Below are 22961 nucleotides of genomic sequence, written 5' to 3'. Positions count from 1 at the left end.
GGTGCCTGCACACACCTCTCCTGAGGGTGTTCATAATCCCATTTCATGCCCCATCGCGCTCCAGAGTAAGCCGCCGCCCGTTTCATCCATCAAAGGCGATGGAGGAGCCACCGGATCTGCAAGCACGCTCTTTGTGGCAAGGCTGGACAGCCCCCTGGAGCCCCAAAGCGGGGGGGGGGGGGGGCACTCCATCCGTGTCTGCAGAGAAGGGCCTGCTTCTGCGCCTACTCCTGCCTTCCTTCTGCAAGGAGTCTCTGCCCGCTTTCTAGGCTGGGGTGACACCTCCCAATGGTCCTCCATGAGCTGCTATTGCTTTTATTTATTATTTATTTTTCTACAAATATTTTTTATTGGTTTTTACAAAAAAATACATAATAATCCAAAATAATAAAAAAAGGGGGGGGGGGACTTCCACCATATCCATATATGAGATTCTCTGCATCTCGTGACACCCCACCCCCGTCCCCTGCACGGGTCCTTAAAACAATTCTTCTGAAGCTACATCTCATTACATTCTCCACATTTTCCATTTCTCTAAGCTGTCCATGTTTTTCGTTTCTTTACAGCGCATTTTCACAGTCCTGCTAAACTGTATTTTTATTTGTGTACAATGGTCCCCTAAGTAAATTATAATCCCTCCCCCAATTCTTTTAAAAAGTTGCTATTGCTTTTAGAGCTCCAGGCCGTGAGTAAATCAGCACACCGGGGAGTTTCCTACTTTGCAAGGAGTTTTCAAAGTAAGGCAGCATCCGAACGAGGGTTCTTCTCCCGTCTCCCATTCCCACAGCCTGAAGTGACAAACTCTGCTCTACCAGAGGCTTCCATGATCCCTTCCACAATACTTGGGTATTGAGCCTGGTGTGGGGCAGCCCCTCTGCCCTTGGAGATTCCCACCCCTGGAATATCGGACAAGCGCTGCCTCTGTTGCCCTTTCAGCGACTGTTGAAGACTGTAGCCTTTTAAGCAGAGAAGGCTCTGCATCTGCATTGCAACCCTATTATTATTAGTAGTATTTTATTTACAACATAGTCCACAACAACTCATACGTACAAACAAACCCACCACCACTGACAATTTAATTATCAAAATGAAACTCCTATCCCCTTACACAAAGAAAACATAACATAAAAATAAAAGACTTCCTTTATTCTGTAAATGACCTCCTTATCTATTTCTTGTGTACTGTTTCTTTTATATGTGATCATTACCATTTTCCCCAATTATGACTTTAAAAACCACCAAGTCTCCTATAGAAATTAATCGAAACAAGTCCAGGTGTGCATTTGGGGGCAGTTTGGTATTCTCTGCATTTTCCCCACTCTCTTTGGAACTCTTGTCTAGCTTGTCCCCTAATTGTCTCTGTTAATCTGGCCAATTCAGTATAATCTAATAATTTAACCCACCATTCCTTTTTTGCTGGCACAAATTCTTCTTTCCAATTTCTGGCAATTAAGGTCCTTGCAGTGTCTGTGGCATACAGGAATATTTCCCCACCCTCTTTTGCTATACCTGGGTCTGTTATTCCTAACAGGAAAGCTTCTGTATTTTTTCACAAAATTATATTTAAACATTTTTTTAAGTTCATCATATACTATATCCCAGAAGCTTTGGATATGTATAAGTGACCCTTCTGCTTTAGTGCACCTCCATGCATTGGAATACTTTCAAAGATTCTTCATCCATTGTAATTTGGCGACCTGGACTCCTTTGGAAGGAAGGGCCAGATACAAACCGAATAAATAAGAAAGGAATTCTGGGCAGAGGCTTGCCTAGGGTACCCTGAGCAACCTCGCCCCTGCCACCCACACGGCCTTGGCCAGGCTGGAAGGAGGGAATCCGCCTGGCGCAAGGGGGGGGGGCAGGGGCCTGAAGCCTGGCACCAACGCCCAGGCGCTCTGAAGACGACCCCAGAGGAAGAGCAAGCCTCGTGCCAAATGGGGGCATTTCATCTCCGCAGCCACTCAGCGAGGTGGCTGCAGAGGGCATCTTGGCTCCAACATTGCAATTATGAATCACAGCACAATGATACCAAAGGCGCCTGGCGTGAGGCAGCGCCCGTTTCAATCACGGAAGTACGGCAACCCTCGTTGGCGGCTCTTCACATGCCGGTCATGCTCCTTACAAGCAGGGGGTCTGAACTGGGGGTGGGCGGGTAGGGAGAGAAGACTGGGTGCCTCTGTGCATGGTGCACACAAGCACACACCCCGATGCTCCCTCAGGACCCTCGTTCCTGCTCGCACATGACCAGGCACTCAGGCAGCGGGTCAGGGAGACGGCAGTGATTGTGCAGCCTGAACACAACCTGGCAGCCGGGCAGGGAGAAAAGGGAGGGGCAGGTCTTACACCAGAGGAGGAATATTGGCAGGCAGGAGGGCGAGCCCCTCCCATCTCCAAATCTCCACACTGACAGATTAGTCTGGCGGCCGAAGGAGGGCTTTCTTGGGGGCTATCGGCTGGGAACTTCCGGGCCAAGACCAAGGGGGAATCTGGGGGCAGCTGCTGGATCAGTGCAAACAGGGCAGGGACACTGAATCCTGCTTTCCCTGACCGGTTGCTCCAAGAGGAAGGCCAGGGAGACGGACCTGAGCGCAGCAGCAGCAGCAATCTCTTCACTTGCGATTCCCAGCCAGTGCCATTTAGAGGAGAGCAGTGCAATCTTTGCCGGAGCCTGGAAACGGTGCTGCTGTGAACACGCCGTAATCAGAGCCCTTTTCAATCAGGCAACCGCCTCCCCTTCGGAAGGATATTTGCTACATCAGCCTCCCCACAAGCTGACACCCCCTCCAGGGGGGGGGCCTTGTGAACACCTGGAGACGGAGAGCAACATCCGCCGACCCCTCAAGCAGGCGCAGGCACCACCCACAGTCTGCTCAGGGCCCCCACAGCCGCCAGAACTCCCCACCCCACGGTGCTTCTGTCTTTTTGCCAAACGTGGGACACAAATGGCCAAAGAGCTGAAAGGATGTTGAGCGCCGCTTGCGCCTCTCTGTGCCCACACGCGAGAAGGTTCCTGTTGCTGCCTTTGTCCCAGCGGCCGGGAGAAATGTCTTCCCTTACCCACAGGCTGTCCCATAGGGGCAGACTATCCGCCAACTACGGCTGGGCCTTCCTTCCACTTTGCTGGGCCAGCAGAAGAGGCAGCCTGCAAAGTGCGCTGTCTCCTTCGGACAAGCAAAGTGCACAAGATTCGTGCCACGCCAGCTCAGAAGCCGCCGTGTCCTTGCCAAGGTAAGGACGCCTTGCGGGAAGAGATTAGCAGCGACCCAAGAAGCGGGAAAGTGGCTGGGGAGGGGGCAAAAGGAGATGCATTTCTGCAGCGGGCCTGCGTCTGAATTTGCGGACCAAGACCCCAACTCACTCACACCCTCAACATTTACCTAGACCCTCCACTTGAGAAGAACCTTCCCCAAGTCGCCTGCCCTCAACACTACCAGCCCCTTCCCATTACTACAAGAAGGCACAGCAGGAGACGTCTGGAGTCTTCCCAAAATCTGAGAGGCGCTTACAGACTTGCTTCACTCATTTTTTAAAAGCATGCTCAGGTGTCCTAACCAGGGAGAAGCCTCTGTCATCACAAGTGGCATTTGAAGCCCTGGCGTGATGGGAGGGGGGTGCAAAGCAAATAAGAGTGCCTCTAAGCACGTACAGACTACTTGCCGTGCACACCTTGAGAACCGAGTCCTTCAGCCACGGTCACAACCATCTCTGAAGGTCCGGCCAGTAGAGCAACTGCTAAAAGACAGGGACCGGGGCTTGAACCCGCCTGCTGGGAGCCCCCGCCTGGCGTAAGGGGGGGCAGTGGCAGCCCAGCCCAACCAGGCCCCGGCACAAGCAGAGCAAGACAAGCGCGGGAAGGCCCTGGGAGAGACCCTTCCGCTGGCAATGCAAAGCCTCGAAGTGACTGACGGCTGAGAAAGGTCAGCCTGTCCGAGGCTGGCAGCTTTGGGTGGCGCAGTTTCGACAAGGCGCCCCAGCGGTTCCTGAGCAACTAGCCCTGGTCCAAAGCCAATTTCAGGCTAACCGTTAAGAGGGGCAACGAAGGTCAACAACGCAAAAAACGATCCATAAATATTCTCCTGCATGGAGCCGGGAGAAGAATGTTCCAGGGTCATGAAATCAAGGCGGGCATTTTGTTGGGGAGGGTGGCATGTGGCTATGGTGTTTGGTGGGGTGGGGGGCAGAAGGGGCAGGCATCAGGGAGGGAGGGAGGGACCCTGGCCTTCCTCTGCCCAAGGACATCCACACACAAATCCATCCACTCTCATCCCAGGCTCAATTCCTCCGCTTCCCCCTGCCTGGAAGAGGCCACCTCTTCTGAGTCCAGGCCCCCCACCCTGAAAGAACACCTTGGCCTATTTGGGGAGGGGGCCTCTGGCAACCTCAAATGCTCATTTCCGCACATGCAGATGAAGGCAGCTCACACCACAAAACCACATTTTGCGAAGTCCTAGGAAGGGAGGAGGCTTTGGGGTCCCTGGGACCACCCCCCCCTCCAAAGTGACCCAGAGGCAGCCTCATAGGCTCAAATGTGAGGAGGCTTCCTCCCCCCTGCCAAAGGAAGCCCAAGGCCCAACAAAACCCGGCTGGGCCAAGTCGTGGGGCTGCTCCTGTGCCGCCTCCCCCTGGCACCCAAGTTCGTGGCCCCGTAAGCCCACGTCCCTCTGCCCACGAAGCCAGCTGGACCCCCGCGGAGCCACATCCTTAAGCTGAGCCCAGTCTGCGCAGCCGCAACGCACCGTTTGCCAAGCCCGGGCCAGAAAAGACAACAACTCTCCGCGCCATCCCACCTGGCAGCCTTTCTCTCTCAAGCAAACCCTTGCCTGCCTGCACAGATCCTGGCCCAGAAGGAGGGCAAGAGCGCTTTGCAAGGGACCAGCCAGACTCCTCCCAGCCTGGGCAGCCAGAGCCTCTGGCTGCTGCTCCACAGAGAGACCGGAGGAAGGAGACGACCGGAAGACAACGCCCCTCCCCCTGCAGCCCTGTCCCCCTACCTCTCGCTGCAGCACCAGCTCCTTTGTGAAGAGAGTGGCCTCCTCGCTGAAGGGCTCCCCCTCCTGGACCAGGCCGGGCAGGTTTCGTGCACCTCGGGGACATTCGATACCTGAGGAAGGAAGCAGAGGGGCACGGAGAGAGAGAGAGAGAGAGAGAGATTTTCAGTGAGCTTCCTTTTCTTTCCTGACTTTATCAAGTTCCTTCCATGCTAGGATGGATGGCCGCCCATCAAGGATTCTCTCACCGCAACTTGGGTGGAACAGATGACTCTTTGGGTTCTTTCCAACAAGACCTTTGGAACAAGGATGTTTCCTCAGCATCACCCAACCTGGTCTGCCCCGCGGAGGACCTTAAGGTCCACAAATGACAACACTCTGGAGGTCCCAAGTCGCAACTAGGGCCAGGGCCTTTTCAGTACTGGCCCCGACTTGGTAGAGCGCTCTGTCCCAAGAGACTAGGGCCTTGCAAGACTTGACATCTTTCCACAGGGCCTGCAAGACAGAGCTGTTCCGCCAGGCCTTTGGCTGAGGCACAGTCTGACCCTTATGTTTCCCTCCCCTTATGGTTTTGATCTATTGGCCACTTTTAAAATGAGTCTGCATTTTAAACTGCATTTTAACCTGTATTTCAAATTGGTTCTTTCCCCCTATTATGTTTTTACTGTAATTTTACTGGTGTTATCCACCCTGAGCCCGGCTCTGCCTGAGGAATAATTTTTTTAAATATATAATTATCATCATCATCACCATTGAGAGCCGGAAAAGGAGCTCCCCACAAAAGGAGCAGACCCCCAACAGGACCTGCCTTGGAGAGGAGGCTTGCCAGGACCGCCCGGCCAGGCCCAAGAAGGAGCCCTGGAGGCCGCCTGGCCAGGCCTGGGGTCCCCTTGCGGCCCCCCCTCAAGAACTGCCCTCCTCATCCTCCCAGGGCAGAAGGCTCTCCTCTGCAAGGAGCCCTGGAAAGACCTTGCTTCCGCTGCACCCCATCCCTGAGCCGGGGGGGGGGAGAAGGACTCCAAGTGCCAGAGGCCCCCCAGGAGACAGAGCAGCTGGAAAGGCCAGCACCCAAGGGCCTTTCTGTGGGTGCAGATTGTAAGAATAATTTATTATGTCTACCCCGACCATCTGGTTGGGTTTTCCCAGCCACTCTGGGCAACTCCCAACAGAGTATTAAAATCACAATAAAACATCAAACATTAAAAACTTCCCTAAGCAGGGCTGCCTTCAGATGTCTTCTAAAAGTCAGATAGTGATTTATTTCCTTGGCATCGGATGGGAGGGCATTCCACAGGGCGGGCGCCGCCACTGAGAAGGCCCTCTGCCTGGTTCTCTGTAACTTGGCTTCTTGCAGGGAGGGAACTGCCAGAATGCTCTTGGAGCTGGACCTTGGTTTCCGGGCAGAATGATGGAGGTGGAGACGCTCCTTCAGGTCTACTGGACCGAGGCCGTTTAGGGCTTTAAAGGTCAGCACCAACACTTTGAATTGTGCTCGGAAACGTACTGGGAGCCCATGTAGGTCTTTCAGGACCGGTGTTATGTGGCCCGGCGGCCGCTCCCAGTCCCCAGTCTAGCTGCCGCATTCTGGATTAATTGCAGTTGCTGAGTCAGCTTCAATGGTAGCCCCACGTAGAGCGCATTGCAGTAGTCCAAGCGGGAGATAACCAGAGCATGCACCACTCTGGCGAGAGAGTCTGCGGGCAGGGAGGGTGTCAGCCTGTGTACTAGATGGAGCTGGTAGACAGCCTCCCTGGACACAGAATTAACCTGTGCTTTCATGGACAGCTGTAAGTCCAAAATGCCCCCCAGGCTGCGGACTGGTCCTTCAGGGGCACAGTTACCCCATTCAGAACCAGGGAGTACCCCCCCCCACTCCTGCCCCCTGTCCCCCCCCAAAAAAAACAGTACTTCTGTCTTATCAGGATTGAACCTCAATCTATTATCTGCCATCCATCCTCCCACTGCCAAAGGTGCTGGCACTGATTATCTCAGTTCACACTTGCACTTATCAGTGCTTTCCAAGACAGAGCTTGCAATGGGAGGCAGAGGGGGCAGGGGCTACTGGGAACCCCCACAACTGCCGGAAGTGGGGCCAGTGGGGAGGGGGGGAAAGTCGCAGGACAAGGATGCAAGGCCCCAGGTGAGACAAGTCTCCAGTGCCAGCTTCTGCCTGTCAAGGGCTGCCCCCTCCACCGCAGCCTCACAAGAGCAGCCACCGCCGCAGCCGCCCTCCTGCCAGGGGGCAAACTCCTGCCCCACAAGTGGCGGAAGCGCAGCCCCAATCCACTTCCATGCTCCGGTACCTTGTCAGGAGGAGGAAGGCTGGAAGGGAGTCAACGCGAGCCACTTTGGGCGGCTCCTTGGCGCAAGGCAAAGGCGCCCAGCCAGCCTTCCCCTGCGAGGCCGCTCAAAATAGCCCTGCGATTCCCTCCAAGGCAGCGAGAGATGCATTTCGCCTGCGGCTCCGCAGGCTCAGCCCTGCGCATGATGATCAGCCGAGGCTGAAGCTGGCTGCCGAGCAGAGGCTTCCGGACGGGAAGCCATTTTTTCCTGGAATAATTTAAGGAGCAATAAAGCCGGGAAAGCAACCGCTGGGACATAACCTGAAATAAAGGTTTAGTGAGGCGGATGCGCCGCTGCCACAGAGAACAAGGAGGACAGGGGTCCATAAAGGAGCTTTATAGCAGCTGCGACAGCATCTGTCAAGAGCATTAACCACTTGATGCACAAAATGTCCCCGCTGGGGAGTTTGGCTTCCTCCCGGGGGGAGCGAGGTGGGGCGCTTCGAGGCAGGAGAAAGATGTGGCTCCAGAGACTCTGCGGACACAAAGGGCCGAGGGAGGGAATAAGCATGGGGGGGGTGAGGAGGAGGTGGCCCTGCGATACCCCCAGAGCCTAAATTCAGGCTGGGGTGGCACAAAGTCCACGGCAGAAGAGAACCCAACTGGGAGCAGAGAAGGAAGCTCCCTTCCTCTCCTCCACAGCCTGGACATCCTCCTTTCACATCATGGCTTGGAGGCACCCAGTCGACAAACTTTCAAAACGGAGCTTCTGGCTGCTCTTGCAGGGCCTGTATTGTGGAGGCCAGACTCAATGGCCCCTTCCCACGCCACAGTTTGAGGATTCCTGCCCCAGGAAGCAAGACCTGCCTGCTTTGCTAGATCGCTTGGGGCGCAGGGCTCCTCCCTACATGGGGTTCCTTTGGGGAAGACCCAACACCTGTGGATCAGCAAAGTCTTGGGGCTCCAAACCTCCCCGTTCCAAGCAGCCCAAACCAGGTTTCCCGGAGGGATCCCCCAAGGAGCATGGTGGTGCCTGCGCTTCTCCACAGGCTGCGGGCAGCAACTCTTCGTGACCCCCTGGACCAGAACACGCCAGGCACTCCTGTCTTCCACTGCCTCCCTCATGCTGGTCTCTTCGAGAACACTGTCCCACCATCTCGTCCTCCGTCGTCCCCTTCTCCTTGTGCCCTCCATCTTTCCCAGCATCAGGGTCTTTTCCAGGGAGTCTTCTCTTCTCATGAGGTGGCCAAAGTCTTGGAGCCTCAGCTTCACGATCTGTCCTTCCAGTGAGCACTCAGGGCTGATTTCCTCCAGAATGGATCAGTTTGATCTTCTTGCAGTCCATGGGACTCTCAAGAGTCTCCTCCAGCACAATAATTCAAAAGTATCCATTCTTTGTCGATCAGCCTTCTTTATGGTCCAGCTCTCACTTCCATACATCACTACTGGGAAAACCAGAGCTTGAACTATACAGACCTTTGTTGGCAAGGTGATGTCTCTGCTTAGAAACCTCCAATCTGGCTTTTTATGTGAAAGCGGTCTTCTTTTGCATCAGGCTCCCCACCTGGCAGGAGGGCTCATGAGATCGAGAAGGCGAAGGCGCAGAGGCCCAAGCGATGCCAGCTTATTACCTGTAATAGCTGTCTCTGCCAAGTGCTGGCCGGGCGCAGCCTGAGAAGCAGGGATTGTTTCTGCTACATGATTAGAGCCGCAGAGGCAGGTCAAGTGCCGATCCATCAAGATTTGCGGGGAAGGAGGCGGAACCGCAAGAGGGAGCCCAGGCAGGCGGCCTCTGTCGTTTCAGCTTCGCCAACGCCGGGTCCCAGCCAGATTCCTAGCAACTGGGAGGAACGACTTGTCCCCCCACCCACACCATCCACCTCGCCTCTTCCAGGCCCCCAGGTTCCACACAGGCCACCTGGAAAGATGGAGGGCGGAAGAAAGGGCCACGGGCTCCGGTGGCTCACAGCCCAGCCATGGCCAGGGGCCCCATCACCAGCAAGTAACATACTCCTGCCTGGCCCCACACACCTGGGGCAGCCAAACTGCCCTGCCTTGGGGGCACGCTCTCTCCTTCCACTCACACCCAGTGGCTCTGCACTCCTCCTTGCAAAAAGGAGGACCAAGGAGTTTGCTAAGAGGCTCTCGTGTTTCCCTGCCCAGGCTGTCTGTCTTGTTTGCTGGTTTGCCGCCCCAAGGTCCAAGGCCGGAACGGAGCATCAAAACACAATATTAAGAAGGCCTTAAAACAACTCCCAGCCGTAAAAGGAGATGGGTCCTGAGAACGTGTGCCTCCAACTGCAAAGGAAGTCGGGGGGCAAAGAGGCGGGCCTTTTGCATCCTCCAGAAGCTGTGCAATGAAGGCACCAGCTGCACCTCTGTGGGGAAGGCGCCCCACAGTTCTGGGGCTGCCACAGAGAAGGCCCCTTCCCCCTGGGCCACCACACAAACCCCTGAGCCTCTGAGGGGGGATGGACCCCCAAGAGGGCCCTCAGGGAAGGAGGCGGCCATTCAGGTACGTGGGGCAGGAGTCGTCTAGGGCTTTCAGCACCAATGGAAGCCCCTGGAGAGGAACCAGTGCAGAGGATTTAATGCAGAATTCTCCTGCGGGTCCGTAGTGCAGGGCCCCCCCAGATCCAGGCTGGCTCCTGCCAGCCCAGGCGGCCATCAACCCAAACCTCACTCCGTGCTGAGAAGACGGGGCTCTGTTTTCTCCCTCTGCTGCACGTCCGGAAGAATGACAGCGGCGGAGGTGGCAAAGTTAAGGATCTCTCTGCACAGGTGACAAAAGGATTTAGAAGCAGGCTCCTGCCAGAGACGCACGCCAGGCAAAGCCAGGGAACAGCTAGGCGACGCCACTGCCGCCAGCCGGAGAACCTCCCAGGTGGGCAGCAGGGCAAGGAGGGTGGAGAGGTGCTCTCCAGGGGCACGGCCAAAGCCGCCTGGCCTCTCAACAACAGCAAGGCAAGGAGCCCCGAGAGGGAGGGCTCCTGAAAGAGAAGGGAGGCGCTGCCATGGCAGGACGGGGCAGCCACACCCCCCAAGTGCGGGCGCAGGGATGCACCTTTGTGCGAGCGAGTATTTTGCAGGTGCCCCTTGGGGGAAACCCACAAGCTGAGCCCTAGAGCCCTCTTCTCCCCTCCTACGATTCCTCTGACTACAGAGGCAGAGCCTAGTCCTCGTGGCCGGTAGCATCCACCAGCCTCCTCCTCCTCCAGGAACTGCTCCCTGTGGCAGGGAGTTCCGCAGTTCAGCTGTACGTTGACTGACGAAGGGCTTTCTTCGCCAGCCTGACCTTGCAGACTCTGCTGGCCTCGCAGGCCCTGTGCCAGGGACGGCTGCGGCACCTGCCGAAACCAGCCCAGCCTTGGGCACCAACCGCCTGGCGGACCTCCCGGCTCCCCACTCCTGGCTCAGGTAAGGCGGCTCAGCACCCTTGGCTCCTCAGCAGCCCCTCTCTCCCAAAGCACCACCTTGCAAACTGGGAGCCGGGCCTGGCCTGGCGGAGGGGTCAGGGGGAGCTGGGTGCTCTCTCCCCAGCACCCACCACAAAGCCCCCAGTCCAGACAGCCGCAGGCCTTGCTCCTGCCAGAGAGAGAGAGAGAGAGAGAGAGAGAGAGAGAGAGAGAGGCTGCTTTGCTGCTCCTGAGAGAGATAAATATAGCACAGGAGTTTTCTTGGACTGGATCGAGGGAGAGAAAAGCATTGGAAAGAAATAGGTGAATAAATCAGAGGGAAAAGTGCTTTGTGCAGCAAAATCGCTGCACCCAGCCTTGCCACATATTAATGACCCCGGGGAAAGCTGGCTCAGGCTGCCTTTCACATGCGATGTTCCCCAGCATACTGACAAGCGAGTGCTGGGGCAGGGGAAGGACGCCGCTGGCGGGGAGGGGAGCCCTGCCTGACCCCTGCCAGGACCCAGCAAGGAAGAGCGTGGCAGAGGCTGAGGGGGCTGCCTGCATTCTGCAGGGGGCCCCAGAAAAGTCCTGGGGAGCAGCCTCAAAGTAAACCAAGCACAGCTGTAGGAGCACAGAGAACAAGTGGCCTGGCCTCGCCCCCCCCCCCAAGAAAAACCACATACAGCCCAGAGTGGAGGACAAAATGACAGGATTCTAGAGCTGGAAGGGACACAAAGGCTCATCTAGTCCAACTCCCCGCAATGCAGAAATCACAGCTTTCAGGGAACAAGTTCCCTTATGGCCAAGGCGGCTGATTCGGGGAAGGGGAGAGGCAGACCTCCAGACGTCTCTCACGGGCAGAGGCTCCCTGGGCAAGAGAGAGGTGGAGCCAGTCTTTCAAAGAGAACAACCATTCCTCAGGTGAAGAACCGCTCCTTCTCCTGCATCTCAGGCTCCAGGAAGCGGGACGTTTGCCAACTGGGGACACAGAAAGATGGGCTTGCAATGGGGGCGACACGGCGACTCGCCTGCCAAGTGCAAAGGCTGTGGGCAGGACATCGGAACAGCCTCCTGGATCAGGCCAAAGCAGGCAGTCCATCTGGGTCCAGCCTCCTGCTCTCACAGTCGCCTGTGGGAAACCAGCAAGCAGGATTGGGGCCCAAGAGCAGCTCTCCCCTCCTGTGAATTATTGTACTTTAATATTATTACTGTATTTTAATATTTTGCTGGAAGCTGCCTTCTCTCCTAAATCTTCACCTTCCATTTCATTGGACGTTGATGAGTTCCAGCGTCATGAGGGAGGGAGGAAAACTTTCCTCTGCCCCCAAGCCGCCTAGAGAGGACAGCAGGTAGATCGGTGAAGGTGGCGCATGCCAGTGCGCTTGGAAACATACTTGCACAAAGTGCCGGTGGGGGCCGAATACCGGAGCACCTTCTCCGCCCTGACACCTGCTCCTTGCGCAGGGCCTGCTGGGCAGCGAGAGCTCAGGATCCTGGAAGGGCCGGGGGTGGCCAGGAGAGGGCTCCAGAGTGGCGAGGCACTGGGGGGCAGCTGAGCCCCCACGCAAGGCTGGCACCACTTGAAGATGCGCCATGGAGAGCTCGAGATGGCAAGGGACGCCGGGCCGTTCTTCAACAGACTTCTGGGGAGCGTGGGACTTGTGACAACTCCATTCCTAAAGGATGCTGCAAACGGCTCCAGATAAAGGGGGATTGGGAAGATTTGAAAGCTCCAGCCTTGGAGAACATGACAGCAATTTAAAAGAGATGAAGGGGCCGCAGAGGAGGAGGCGGCGGCGCTTGGGGAGGGACACAACGCCTAGGTGTTTATATGCTAATTCCGGGAGCCTCTCAGCCCAAAGAGGGAGCAGAAGGCCCTTCGCTAAATGCGGAGAGAGATGTGGGGAGCATATCAGACGCAAGGGGGGGGCAGGGAGAGAGGCTTGGCTGCTGGCAGATAACTCAATGAAAGAATCAACTCAGCATGCCGCAACAGTGGGGGGAAAGGTAAATTCCGTGGCGGAGATTGGGGGGGGGGCACAGAATTGAAAATAAAACTGCCTGCCAGCCTTTTCAGGCCTTTTATACAGACCTAGGAAGCAGCCACATTTGGAATCCCCAACCAGGTTCCGGTGGCTGCAGAGCACAAAGGATTCCGCAGAGCTAAAAAGGGGCTCGGGAAAGAGCCATCAAAACCATCGAGGGGCTGGAAGAACTCCCTTGTGATGGGAGGGTGTCATGATTTGGGGAGGGGGGTATTTAGAAAATAAAATAGAAGGGTGGGAGAAACGATAAAGGCATGGAGACATATTCTTCTCCCTCCTAAGGCCAGAAGGCGGGGACGACCCAATTAAACAGGCAGGCAATTCAGAATAATAATAATAACCTATTTTTTTGATATCCCGCCCATCTGCCTGGGCTGCCCAGTGAGAAGGCAAAGGCCGGAGGTTAGCCTGGAAGGGAAGACTCTGTCAGGTTGCCCCACAGCCTGCCATAAGAGGGGTCTGAGTCCAGGCGGGCAACCGGCCGGACACCACACTCGGCCTGCAGGTGGCCAGGAACATGCCGGCCAGCAGACGGGTGAGAGATGGACAGAGATGAGCAATTCTGTTCCCTGCAGAAATCTGAGCAACGAGGAAATGTCTCGCAGACCCTTTCCAAGGCCAGCCTATGCCTGCGCCATGCGGAGAGGGGGAGTTCTCCAGGACGCGAAGAGCATGAGGCTGCCTGGGAAACCTCGAGGGGGTGGGAGGCTGGGGGGTCTGGTGCCCTGCAAAGCCCAGAACTTGCAAAATCTGCAAGTGGGGAAAGTCCTCCCAGCCTCATCAAAACCCAGAGGAGAGCTCCTGTTGTTTGGCCACTCGCGGCACCTTTGGCTTATTTGCCCTGAAATTGCAAAACCCCCAGAGCAGCGCAGCGCACAAAAGGGGGAGACCGTTCCGCCAAGACCCACGTTAACTTCCTGCGCTCCCTCCTGCAGCAACGGTGAAATTGTTCTGCTCTTAAGTGGTTCTCACAATGGAGAGCCTGCAAAAGGAAGGAAGGAAAAGAAAAATCATCTCCAGAAGCTGCTGCAAGCAAGTCCTTCCGGAGGGGGAAATAAAATTAAAAGGCAAGGCATTTCTCCATCCCGCTCGTGCCTCCTGGGCCCTGGGCAGTCTGGCCGGGGGTGGGCGGGGGGGGGGAGGGAGTCTCCACAAGAGGCTGCCTGCGGGGCTGTGCAAAACAGCCTGCATTGCAATCGGGGGAATGGCTCCACAGCCGCCCCCCTCCAGCTCAGATGTCTGCTAAAATTGCAAAAATGCTCTTCGCTTTAAGGTCGGGGGGGGGGGGGTTGGAGATGCCAGAGCGAAAGATTTGATATAAAAGCATGAACTGAACATGATCTCCAACTCAGGAATATGCCGGTTGACGTACGGGGAGGGGGGGGCCTCAGCAGCCATCAAAACCCACATGCGTCCCATCAGCGTTGCACTGCAAATTGAGAGGAGTTGGGGGGGGGGCATCTCTGCTCCCTTTTCCTCCCTGCTCTGCCCAGGAATCAGCAAATGTATTAATCTGAGCTGCGAGATGAGAGATGCAGTTTAAAAGACTGCAGCACTTGGCTGCCACCGCTCCTCTCCCTGGGGTCTCAAAATAACTCCGCCACAAATCAGTTTTCCTAAACCCTCCCAGCCTGGCTGCCAGGAATACGACAATAAAGGCAAGACAGCGGGACTTATGTAACCAGGAAGGCCCAGGATCTATGTGCAGGGAGGGGACAGGCTGAAGCCCAGCCCCCTCTCACCGGGGGGGGGGGGGGAGTCATGGCCACAGCACCGGGGCTGCCCCAAACGGGGGCCCTGTGTCCTCGCTGCCACCTCAGAGGAGGACACAAGCATGCGGGGACTTCATGGTCCCAGCGCTGGGCTGCCTTGGAGAGCCATGGGCAAGGGCCAACTGACTTTGCCTTGAATGCATCTGCAGCCATATTCGATGCTGGGGGGGCACCCTGGGGAGCCCCCAGGCAGGAGGGGAGCAACTGCGCAGGGAGAAGGTTTGGGGGTCGTCAGCTTCTCAGGCAAAGGGCACACTCAGCACAGAAAGAGGCCAGTTGTTTGGGGAGGGGGTTAGAGCGAATTCCTGGTGGGCCCCCGGCTCCTCCTGCCCCCCCTCCAACCATCCTGGACAACACACAGGCACTTTTCCTGGGCAAATTCTTTAGCAGTGATTCCCACATCGAAGGGGTTGGACTAGATGCCTCTGGGGCTCCCTACAAATCCTTTGATTCTGGGGGGCTCAGGGTGGTCACATCCCAAGCCTCGTTCTCTCTGGGCCAGCTCAAAGCATGGTGGTGCCTGAAACTGGGAAAACCAAACAGCCTCTGCCCAAAACTAGGTCAGTTGACCCTCTGCCAGCCTTTCATGGTGCCCTGACCTCAGGACCTTCAGCCACAGGGGCCGACTAGGTGCCCGTCGTGGGAATCCCACAGGCAAGATTCCCACGCTCTCTTCTAAGGTTCTTGTAGGAAGGGAGGGGGGGGGCTCTGGACCCCGTTTCCCAGGCATCTCCATGGAAAACTGGGGGAAGTTTCGGTTTGCCAGCAAACCACTGGCGTACTGAGCCTGTCCAGAGCATGGGATCCAGGCCGTTTTCTGCCCCCCCCAGCATCTCCTGGCACTGCTGCCTGGCAGATCCCTGGCACCAGCAACCCCCCAGGCAGAAATTCGCATGCAGCCCATGCCCTGACTGGCGGGACAGAAAGGAGTTTGCGGCCTGACAAGCCAGCAGGCTTTCCTTCCCCTGACTCCTGAGAAGCCCCATCAACCGCTTTGCATCGACTTCCTTTCAGAGTAATATTTTTTTGGGTGGGGGGTGCCCACTTCAGAGAAAGGCCAGGTGCCAAACAATGACAGCCATGGGGGGGGGGTGGAGAATACATTGCTGCGCCCTAACCTTCAGAGGCTGGAGCCGCTGCTTGGTGGTCAGTTGCAAAACAACAACAACAACCCATCTTTACGAACAGCCTTCAGGAGGACTCCCAAGCGGAAATAAATATGGACAGTAATGTTTGCCAGCTGTCCCTCCCCAAAGGGTCAGGGCAAGGTGTGGGGCAGGGGGCGAGAGCAGCAGAGGCAGGGGGCAGCTGACCCGGAGGGGAAGGAGGCAGAGCTCCCCCCCCTCCCGAGATGAAGGCTGGCCAGCAACGCTGGGGGCTGCGCAAGGGCCACTTAGGGGCACAGAGGCCTGGAAGAACCGGACGCTGTTTTATTAGCACCCACAAACCAGCTGCACACAAATTACCGTAGATGCCGGCATATTAGGCAACTGGGCATATTAGACAACCCCCCAAATTGGCAGCTGCAATTTGGGGGTTCGTCTTATAAGCCCAGTCACCTAATACGCTGGGCAGCTCTGCGCCGGGAGAAACCCTGGCAGGCTCCTCGCCAGGTAGCTCTCTCCTGGTGCAGAGCGGAGCCCGCCACTGCCGCGGCTGCTTTGGAGCCGCCACAGCAGCAGCAGGGGGCAGGATCTGCTCCACGCCACCCATACCCGGCGTATAAGACGACCCCTGACTTTTTAACCTCTTTCCCAGGGTTAAAAAGTCGTCTTATATGCTGGAATCTACGGTATACGTCCCCATAAAAACACCTGCCATTTTTACTGGGTGAAGCCTGCAAAATTTTGAAAATGGAAGCCATTGTTCACACAAGGAGGAGGAGAAGGGGAAGGGGAAGGAAAAGAAGATGATTCTACCCAGGAACTCTTTCACTCCCTCAGCCCAATTGGGTATAAAGGCACCTGAGGCAGCTAAATGCAAGAACTGACCTCAAGAGCTGGGTGGTGGGCCTGGATGGGGACAGAGGCTCCCCCAGGCAGGCCATACAAGACCCCCCCTCCTGCTCTGCCTCCTGCTGGGGACGAGTCAGGCCGTGGGAGACCATGGGAGAGGACTGCGCCAGTGCTGCCTCTCTCTCTCTCCGTTGCTCACCCCACCCCCAGGAGGACCCCACACGACAGGCAGATCTTGCAGAGGCCCCACTGGACTCCAGAGATGGGGAGCCCCACCCCCTGAGCGCCTGGCACGGCCAGCAGGGGAGTCCGGGAAGGAGCAGAGCCGGGTGGCAAGAGCCCTGCCCCAAGGCAGGGTACCAGGGAGGGGGCACCCCACGTGACTCCTGGGGAGCTGGCCAGACCCTGCCTCCAAGCTTGGGCTTGTTTGGTGAGCCATTGCGGGGAAAGGGCTTCCACAATGAAGCAGCAGCAGCAGTTCCTGGCAGCCCCACACCAGGGCGGGGGGGGGGGCAGAGCAGGGTCAGGCCGCAAGGCCCCCACGGGCTGCGCTCCAGCGCCACGAGAGCCAGCAGAGGGGGCCGGGCGGCGGCGGCAGCAGCCAGCCCTCCGAGATGACGCGAAGCGGCAACGTGGCTCAGAGCATCCGGGGCTCATCGACTTTGACAATTGCCAATTAGCTTTAACGAGGAGCCGTAATGTACCAATAAACAGAATATGGTGCGCGAGAAATAAAGCAACGGTAACGCGAGGCCCTGCTGCGCCTGGTGCGCACGGCTTCCAAGACGCCGTGGAAGGGAAGAGGGCTGGCAGAGAGAGGGGGAAACAAAAGCCGCCAGCCCCCCCCCCCCCGGTGCATAGAGCGGGGGCCACCTGCAGCCTCCGTGTGCCCCCTCTGCCTGGGGCAGCTGCCACTCAGCAGCCAGCATCTTCCCAGGTGGAGGCCATGACTGGGTCAACCTGGCAAAACCTGAGAATCCAGGAGGCGGGGGCCCAAGGTGTGAAAGCAGCCTGGTGGGCCTCCTCCGCCCCCAAGGACCTGGACCCACAAGGGATGGGTGTGGGGAGCACCCCTGCTCAGAGGAAGGTCACTGCGTTTGTCATAAACATCTGGCTCAGCCTCCTAGACCCCTCCTGACCCATCGCTGGTCAAGTGAAGGATCCGCTTCCCCGTCCCCACGCTTGAGGAGGCAGCTGGCCGAAAGAGCAGCATAAATATTGCCGGCAAGCAGGTGGATGAGTGGGCAGAGGGGAGCCCAGGAAAGGCAGGGCGGGCGCTGCCACCTTCTCCTCCACCTTCTGCGAAGACCGACTTCACCTGGCTGCACAGCCAGAGCCTCTCATTACAGAGGCCATTATTTCGGAGCAGCAGGATGGAGTCGCAGCCAGAAAGGAGGGGAAGAGCTCCCCCCCAGCCCTCTGCCCCACAGGAACTTCTCTCCTGGCATCTCCGTCTTCTCTCTCTCACATGCACACAGGGAGAGAGAAATTGGGGGCACCCCACAGCTACAACAGGGACCATCATGGCTGGGAGTTCCTCACCTGGCCTGGGAGGGCGGAGCCTGGACTGACTCCAGCTGCAAAAGCCGAAGCTGCTGAACAGACTCTGGGGCTGGAATAGGGGGGTTGCTGTGGGGTTTTTGTATCCTTATTTTAGATCTTCTTGTGATTTACATAGAAATTGTTTGGTTTGGTTGTGTATTTTAAAATGCTTTAGCTATTCTTTATGGCCACATTTGTCATGTTGCAGCTATGTATTTTTGCAAGCTGCCTTGAGCATGATTTGAACCGTGAACCCGGAAGTAAACACTTCGGTTTTCGAACACACCTCAGAAGTCCAACATGAAATGTGGCTTCCGTATTGAGTTTTCTGTATTGAGTTTTTGGTTTTCAAATGTTTTGGAACTCAAATGGTCTTCAGAAACAGATTACGTTCGAAAACAGAGGTACCACTGTACATTGGTACGTCTGGACACACACACCTCTGGCTGCGTATCCTTCAGGACGTGAACGCAGCAAACCCGGAACAGGCACCTCCGCTTGCAAATTCCGCATGATCCGACCGGAGCTCCGGAACGGATCCTGAGCACAACCGGAGGTACCACTGAATTTGTGCTGCTTCTGCCCCCCAGATCTCAGCAGCCCCACTGCTGCCTCCCTTGCAGCCGGGCGACTCTTCTGTCAGGAGCAGGAAACAAGCGAAGTCCCGGCCAAGAGTGGCAGGCACTTAACACAGGGAGAGCTCCACTTGTGCCAAGGTGCCCTGGGCACCCACAGCAATCCGACTGTGCCCCATCTTTGGAGATAAGTATCTGTTCACACTCACACAAAGCCTGATGAGCAGCATTGGTGCCAGTGTGTCTGCAACCAGACAGACCCGCTCTTCCGAAATGCCCTTCTCCTCCGAAATGCCACTGCCAAACCAAAGAGCCCCCCCCCCCCGGGGGTGGGCAGACGAGGAGAGGGGCCCCGTGCTCCACTTGCAACCGCAGCCTCGGACACAGAAGGTGTGGCTCTGGCACTCTGCGTATGGACAGTCGCACTGCGCTGGGTCTGCTTGCCCCCCCCCCCCCCGCTGCCTATCTACAACAAAACCACCAGGCAGGAAAACACCTTCCAGTTGTGCAAAGACTGGAGCAGCGAAGGACCAGGCACAGGGACACGCTCCGAAGGCAGCTGCCTCTCTTGCATCAATGCAGCACATGGCCACCCTAAAGCCGGCCAGGCCAGCGCCTCCAAAAGCTGCCCAGAAAACACCACACCAGAGCATGGCGAGCGAGGAGGCCTGGCAAGCTGCCCCACGAATGCCTGCTGTCGCCTCTCCCTCAGCCGGGGGGCAGGAGAACTCAGCCCAACACCAGCCATGCCTCAGGCAGCATCTGGGGCACGACAGATCCAAAAGCCAGGCTGCACAGGGAGCGGCAGCCATGCCTTGCTCCTGCATTGCGGGGGTCAGACTAGATGGCCCTTAGGGGTCCCTTCCCACTCTACAATTGTACTCTGCTGGCACTTCAGAGCCTGGAGGGGCCCCGATCCCCTGCCTGGGCCAAGACGCAGGGCTGGCTCGAACCTCCTTCCACAGAGAGCCTGGCTGGCTTGAATAATGGCTTTCCCAGTCGCTCCGCAGATAAGTTACAGACCCAGGCAAGATATATGTGCGCAGAGATACATCAGCTTCTCAGAGCGCAGATGAATGCTGCAACGACGGCGGGGCAGCAGTGAAGCCCCTTGGCCAGCCCAGGAGCTGCTGGGTCTCCTGGAGCCCTTTCAGGAGGAGGAGGAGGAGGAGGACAAGGCCTCTGTCTCTTCACACCAAACTGGGACCCGCGCAAGCAAAACCAGATGCAAACAGACCCATAGAGGCTGCACACAGGGAACTCTCCCAGCAGAAGCAGGGAGGAAAGTCTTTCTAAGGACGAAGGAGATAAGGAGGCTCTTAAAGGAGGGTCTCCATCCCCATCGTCCATCCCGGACAGGGAGGTCCAGCTCCGAGGGCCTTCTGGCGGTTCCCTCCCTGTGAGAAGCCAAGTTAAAGGGAACAAGGCAGAGGGCCTTCTCGGTGGTGGCATCCGCCCTGTGGAATGCCCTCCCACCAAATGTCAAAGAGAACAACTACCACCAGACTTTTAGAAGACATCTGAAGGCAGCCTTGTTTAGGGAAGCTTTAAATGTTTGATGCATTACTGTATTTTAATATTTTGTTGGAAGCCGCCCAGAGTGGCTCAGCCAGCCAGAAGGGCGGGGTATAAATATATTATTATTATTATTATTATTATTATTATTATTATTATTATTCAGAGGCAAGATAGCCATCGCTTAGAGATGCTTAAGCTGCAATCCCTGCTAGAGGACCTCTGGGGTCCCTTCGAACTCTGCCATTCTACGATTCTCTAGGCAGCTGCAGCAGCTCCTGAGGCTTCTGTGCAAGGTGGGCTTCACCTGTGGCCAGCAATGGGGCAGGAAGGGGCAGAGAGTGGCACTCTGGCCTCGGGGAGCTCCAGGCCATGGCCGACACACAAGACACCCCCGGTCAGGCAGAGATTCTCCCCATCACTCTGGCTGGCCTCCCCCGATCAATGCAGCCCCAGAAGCTCCCACAGGACCATTTAATAGCACAAAAAACCTACACATTAACCCACAAGATTCATCAATTGGCCAAGTACCAGTGACTGCTGGCCAGACAAAAATCGTCTTCAGGCGCAGCAGCACAGGAGCCACGCGGGGTCCTCGCATGGCCACCTAGGAGACCTGCAACGGGGGGGGGGGCAGCTTGCAGGTGTCCCAGAAGAGGCACCTGGTTGGTCGCCGAAGGCCAGCAGGAATCCCCACAGAGGCCAAAGGAAGGAGTCAGGGGCCGCTCAGCCAGCTCTGGGCACGGCAGAGTCGCCCAACCCAGCAGGCAGCGTCGCCCTCCAGCAGCCCCTCCTTCTCCCAGCCACCCCATTCCTCCTCCTCCGGGGCAACCCTGAGCCTCCAGCAGCATCGCGGCCTCCACTTCCCCTCCGGCTCTGGGAGTCACAGGGCCCCCAAGAGTAGAAATTCATGGCATTCTCCTCCATCCCATCCTCTTTTGAAGCCCTCCAAGTTGTGCATCTTCCTTTCAGATGCCTGCTAAATGCAGGCAAGAGTCGCTTGGCAGCTCTTGGCTGGGGAGGGAGCAACTGCACCCCCCAGGAGACTTCCGAGCCCAGTCCAGCCCCTGGTCCCTCTGGCCAGAAGCTGGTTCTGCTGTTCCCCAGGGGGACGCCCTGCTGCAGTCGGACACATCCATACCCCGAGAACGTGAGAAGAGGCTCCTGGATCCGGCCCACGGCCATCGAGCCCAGGGTCCAAGCATGTGCCCCAAAGGGAAACCCGCAAGCAGGATCTGAGCCCCAGAGCTCTCTCCCCTCTTGGGGTGTCCAGCAACTGGGATTTGGAGCCAACCCATGAGTTTGTCTGTTGTTGTCTAGTTGTTTAGTTGTGTCTGACTCTTCGTGACCCCATGGACCAGAGCACGCCAGGCCCTCCTGTCTTCCACTGCCTCCCTCATGCTGGTAGCTTCGAGAACACGGTCCAACCATCTCGTCCTCTGTCGTCCCCTTCTCCTTGTGGCGTCCATCTTTCCCAACATCAGGGTCTTTCCCAGGGAGTCTTCTCTTCTCTTCTCATGAGGTGGCCAAAGTCTTGGAGCCTCAGCTTCAGGATCTGTCCTTCCAGTGAGCACTCAGGGCTGATTTCCTTCAGAATGGAGAGGTGTGATCTTCTTGCAGTCCATGGGACTCTCCAGAGTCTCCTCCAGCACCAGAATTCATTTTTTTCTTTTTCTTTTTTTTAATTTTTTTATTATAATATTTTATTAAGTTTTACAGAAGATTAACAATCAACAAAAATCTCAAAAAAACAACAAACAACAAACATCAAAAATACAGACAAAACAGAAAAAAGAAAAACAAAAAAAATTAGCATAAAAAAAGCATCAATTCTTTTGCAAGCAGCCTTCTTGATGGTCCAGCTCTCACTTCCGTACATCATTACTGGGAAAACCAGAGCTTTCACTATATGGACCTTTGTTGGCAAGGCAATGTCTCTGCTTTTTAAGATGCTGATGAGTTTGTCTAACCCCCCTTTAAACCATCCAAGTTGGGTGGCCTCCAGTGGGAGGGAGTTCCACAGATTAACCACGTGCTTTGTGAAGAAGACCTCTTTCATCACTCCTTCTGCCGCCTCTCCCATAGGCACCTCACCAGACCCTCTTCTCTTCCTGCTGGGCGGGGGCCGCCAGCACCCCACGCTCCCACTCCGGGGAGGGGGCCACCACCCAAAGCCCCTGACAGAGAAGCAGCCCCACGCCCTGTTCCCTTCTGCCGTGGCCCAGAGGGGGGAAAGAAACCCCTTTTTGGCCCAGCCAGGCTAGCATCGCCCCCCCCCCCTGTTCCATGCACCGGCTGCCATTCACAGGCGGCACAAATATAGCTGCAGCGGTGAGTGGCAATTTAAAATGCAAATGCTAACAAGGGAGCGGGGAACAAGACGCGTTCTGGTTGCAAAGGGGCTGCACCTCCGGCAAGGGGAGCCCACAGGCACCCTGCTCCAATTTAGGAATTACAAGGAGGGGGGAGAGGGTCAAATTGCCTCCAGGAAGAAAACAGCCAGAAGAGGCAGCCTGGAGGGGGGGGAGTGTCATCTTCCCTTCTCATCCCCCCCCCCCACCTGCCCAGACTAACTGGCATGCTACCGCTTGATACATGCTAATTAACATGCACAGCTTGATTAGGAAGCCTCAAGTGGAGGGAGGCAGAGAAGGAACTGCAGGGCGCTGGCGGTGCTGGGGCTGGTTTCTCCTGAGGAGGCTGGATAGGATCAGGGAAGCGCAGAATCATTGGAAGGGGCACCCGTGTGCCATCTAGTCTGACCCTCTTGCAAGGCAGGGATCATGGCCAAAGCTTCTCTGACACCCAACCTCTGCTCCAACAAAGGCGAGTGCCCCCCCCAGCTCTTGTGGGAGTCTGTTCCGCTGTCAGACGGCTCCCCCCGTCACA

General features: G+C 56.6%; 2 protein-coding genes and 1 long non-coding RNA gene across 3 annotated transcripts in view; 2 read left to right on the top strand and 1 right to left on the bottom strand.

Annotated features, from left to right (window-relative positions):
• The window catches only part of LOC310826287, a 430259-nt gene that overhangs the window by 162713 nt on the left and 244585 nt on the right, over window positions 1-22961 (top strand). The window lies entirely within an intron of this gene.
• GCC1 (GRIP and coiled-coil domain containing 1) overlaps window positions 1-22961 on the top strand; it is a 451035-nt gene that overhangs the window by 229018 nt on the left and 199056 nt on the right. The window lies entirely within an intron of this gene.
• SND1 (staphylococcal nuclease and tudor domain containing 1) overlaps window positions 1-22961 on the bottom strand; it is a 228676-nt gene that overhangs the window by 57647 nt on the left and 148068 nt on the right. The window contains exon 16 of the mRNA XM_083700134.1: window positions 4992-5101. Coding sequence (XP_083556260.1) covers window positions 4992-5101 — 110 coding nt within the window. The remainder of the gene's footprint in view (window positions 1-4991; window positions 5102-22961) is intronic.

The sequence above is a fragment of the Podarcis gaigeae genome (genome assembly GCF_964106915.1).
Source record: "Podarcis gaigeae genome assembly, chromosome: 10".
Lineage (NCBI taxonomy): Eukaryota > Metazoa > Chordata > Lepidosauria > Squamata > Lacertidae > Podarcis > Podarcis gaigeae.
This window is presented reverse-complemented; position numbering and strand designations above follow the sequence as displayed.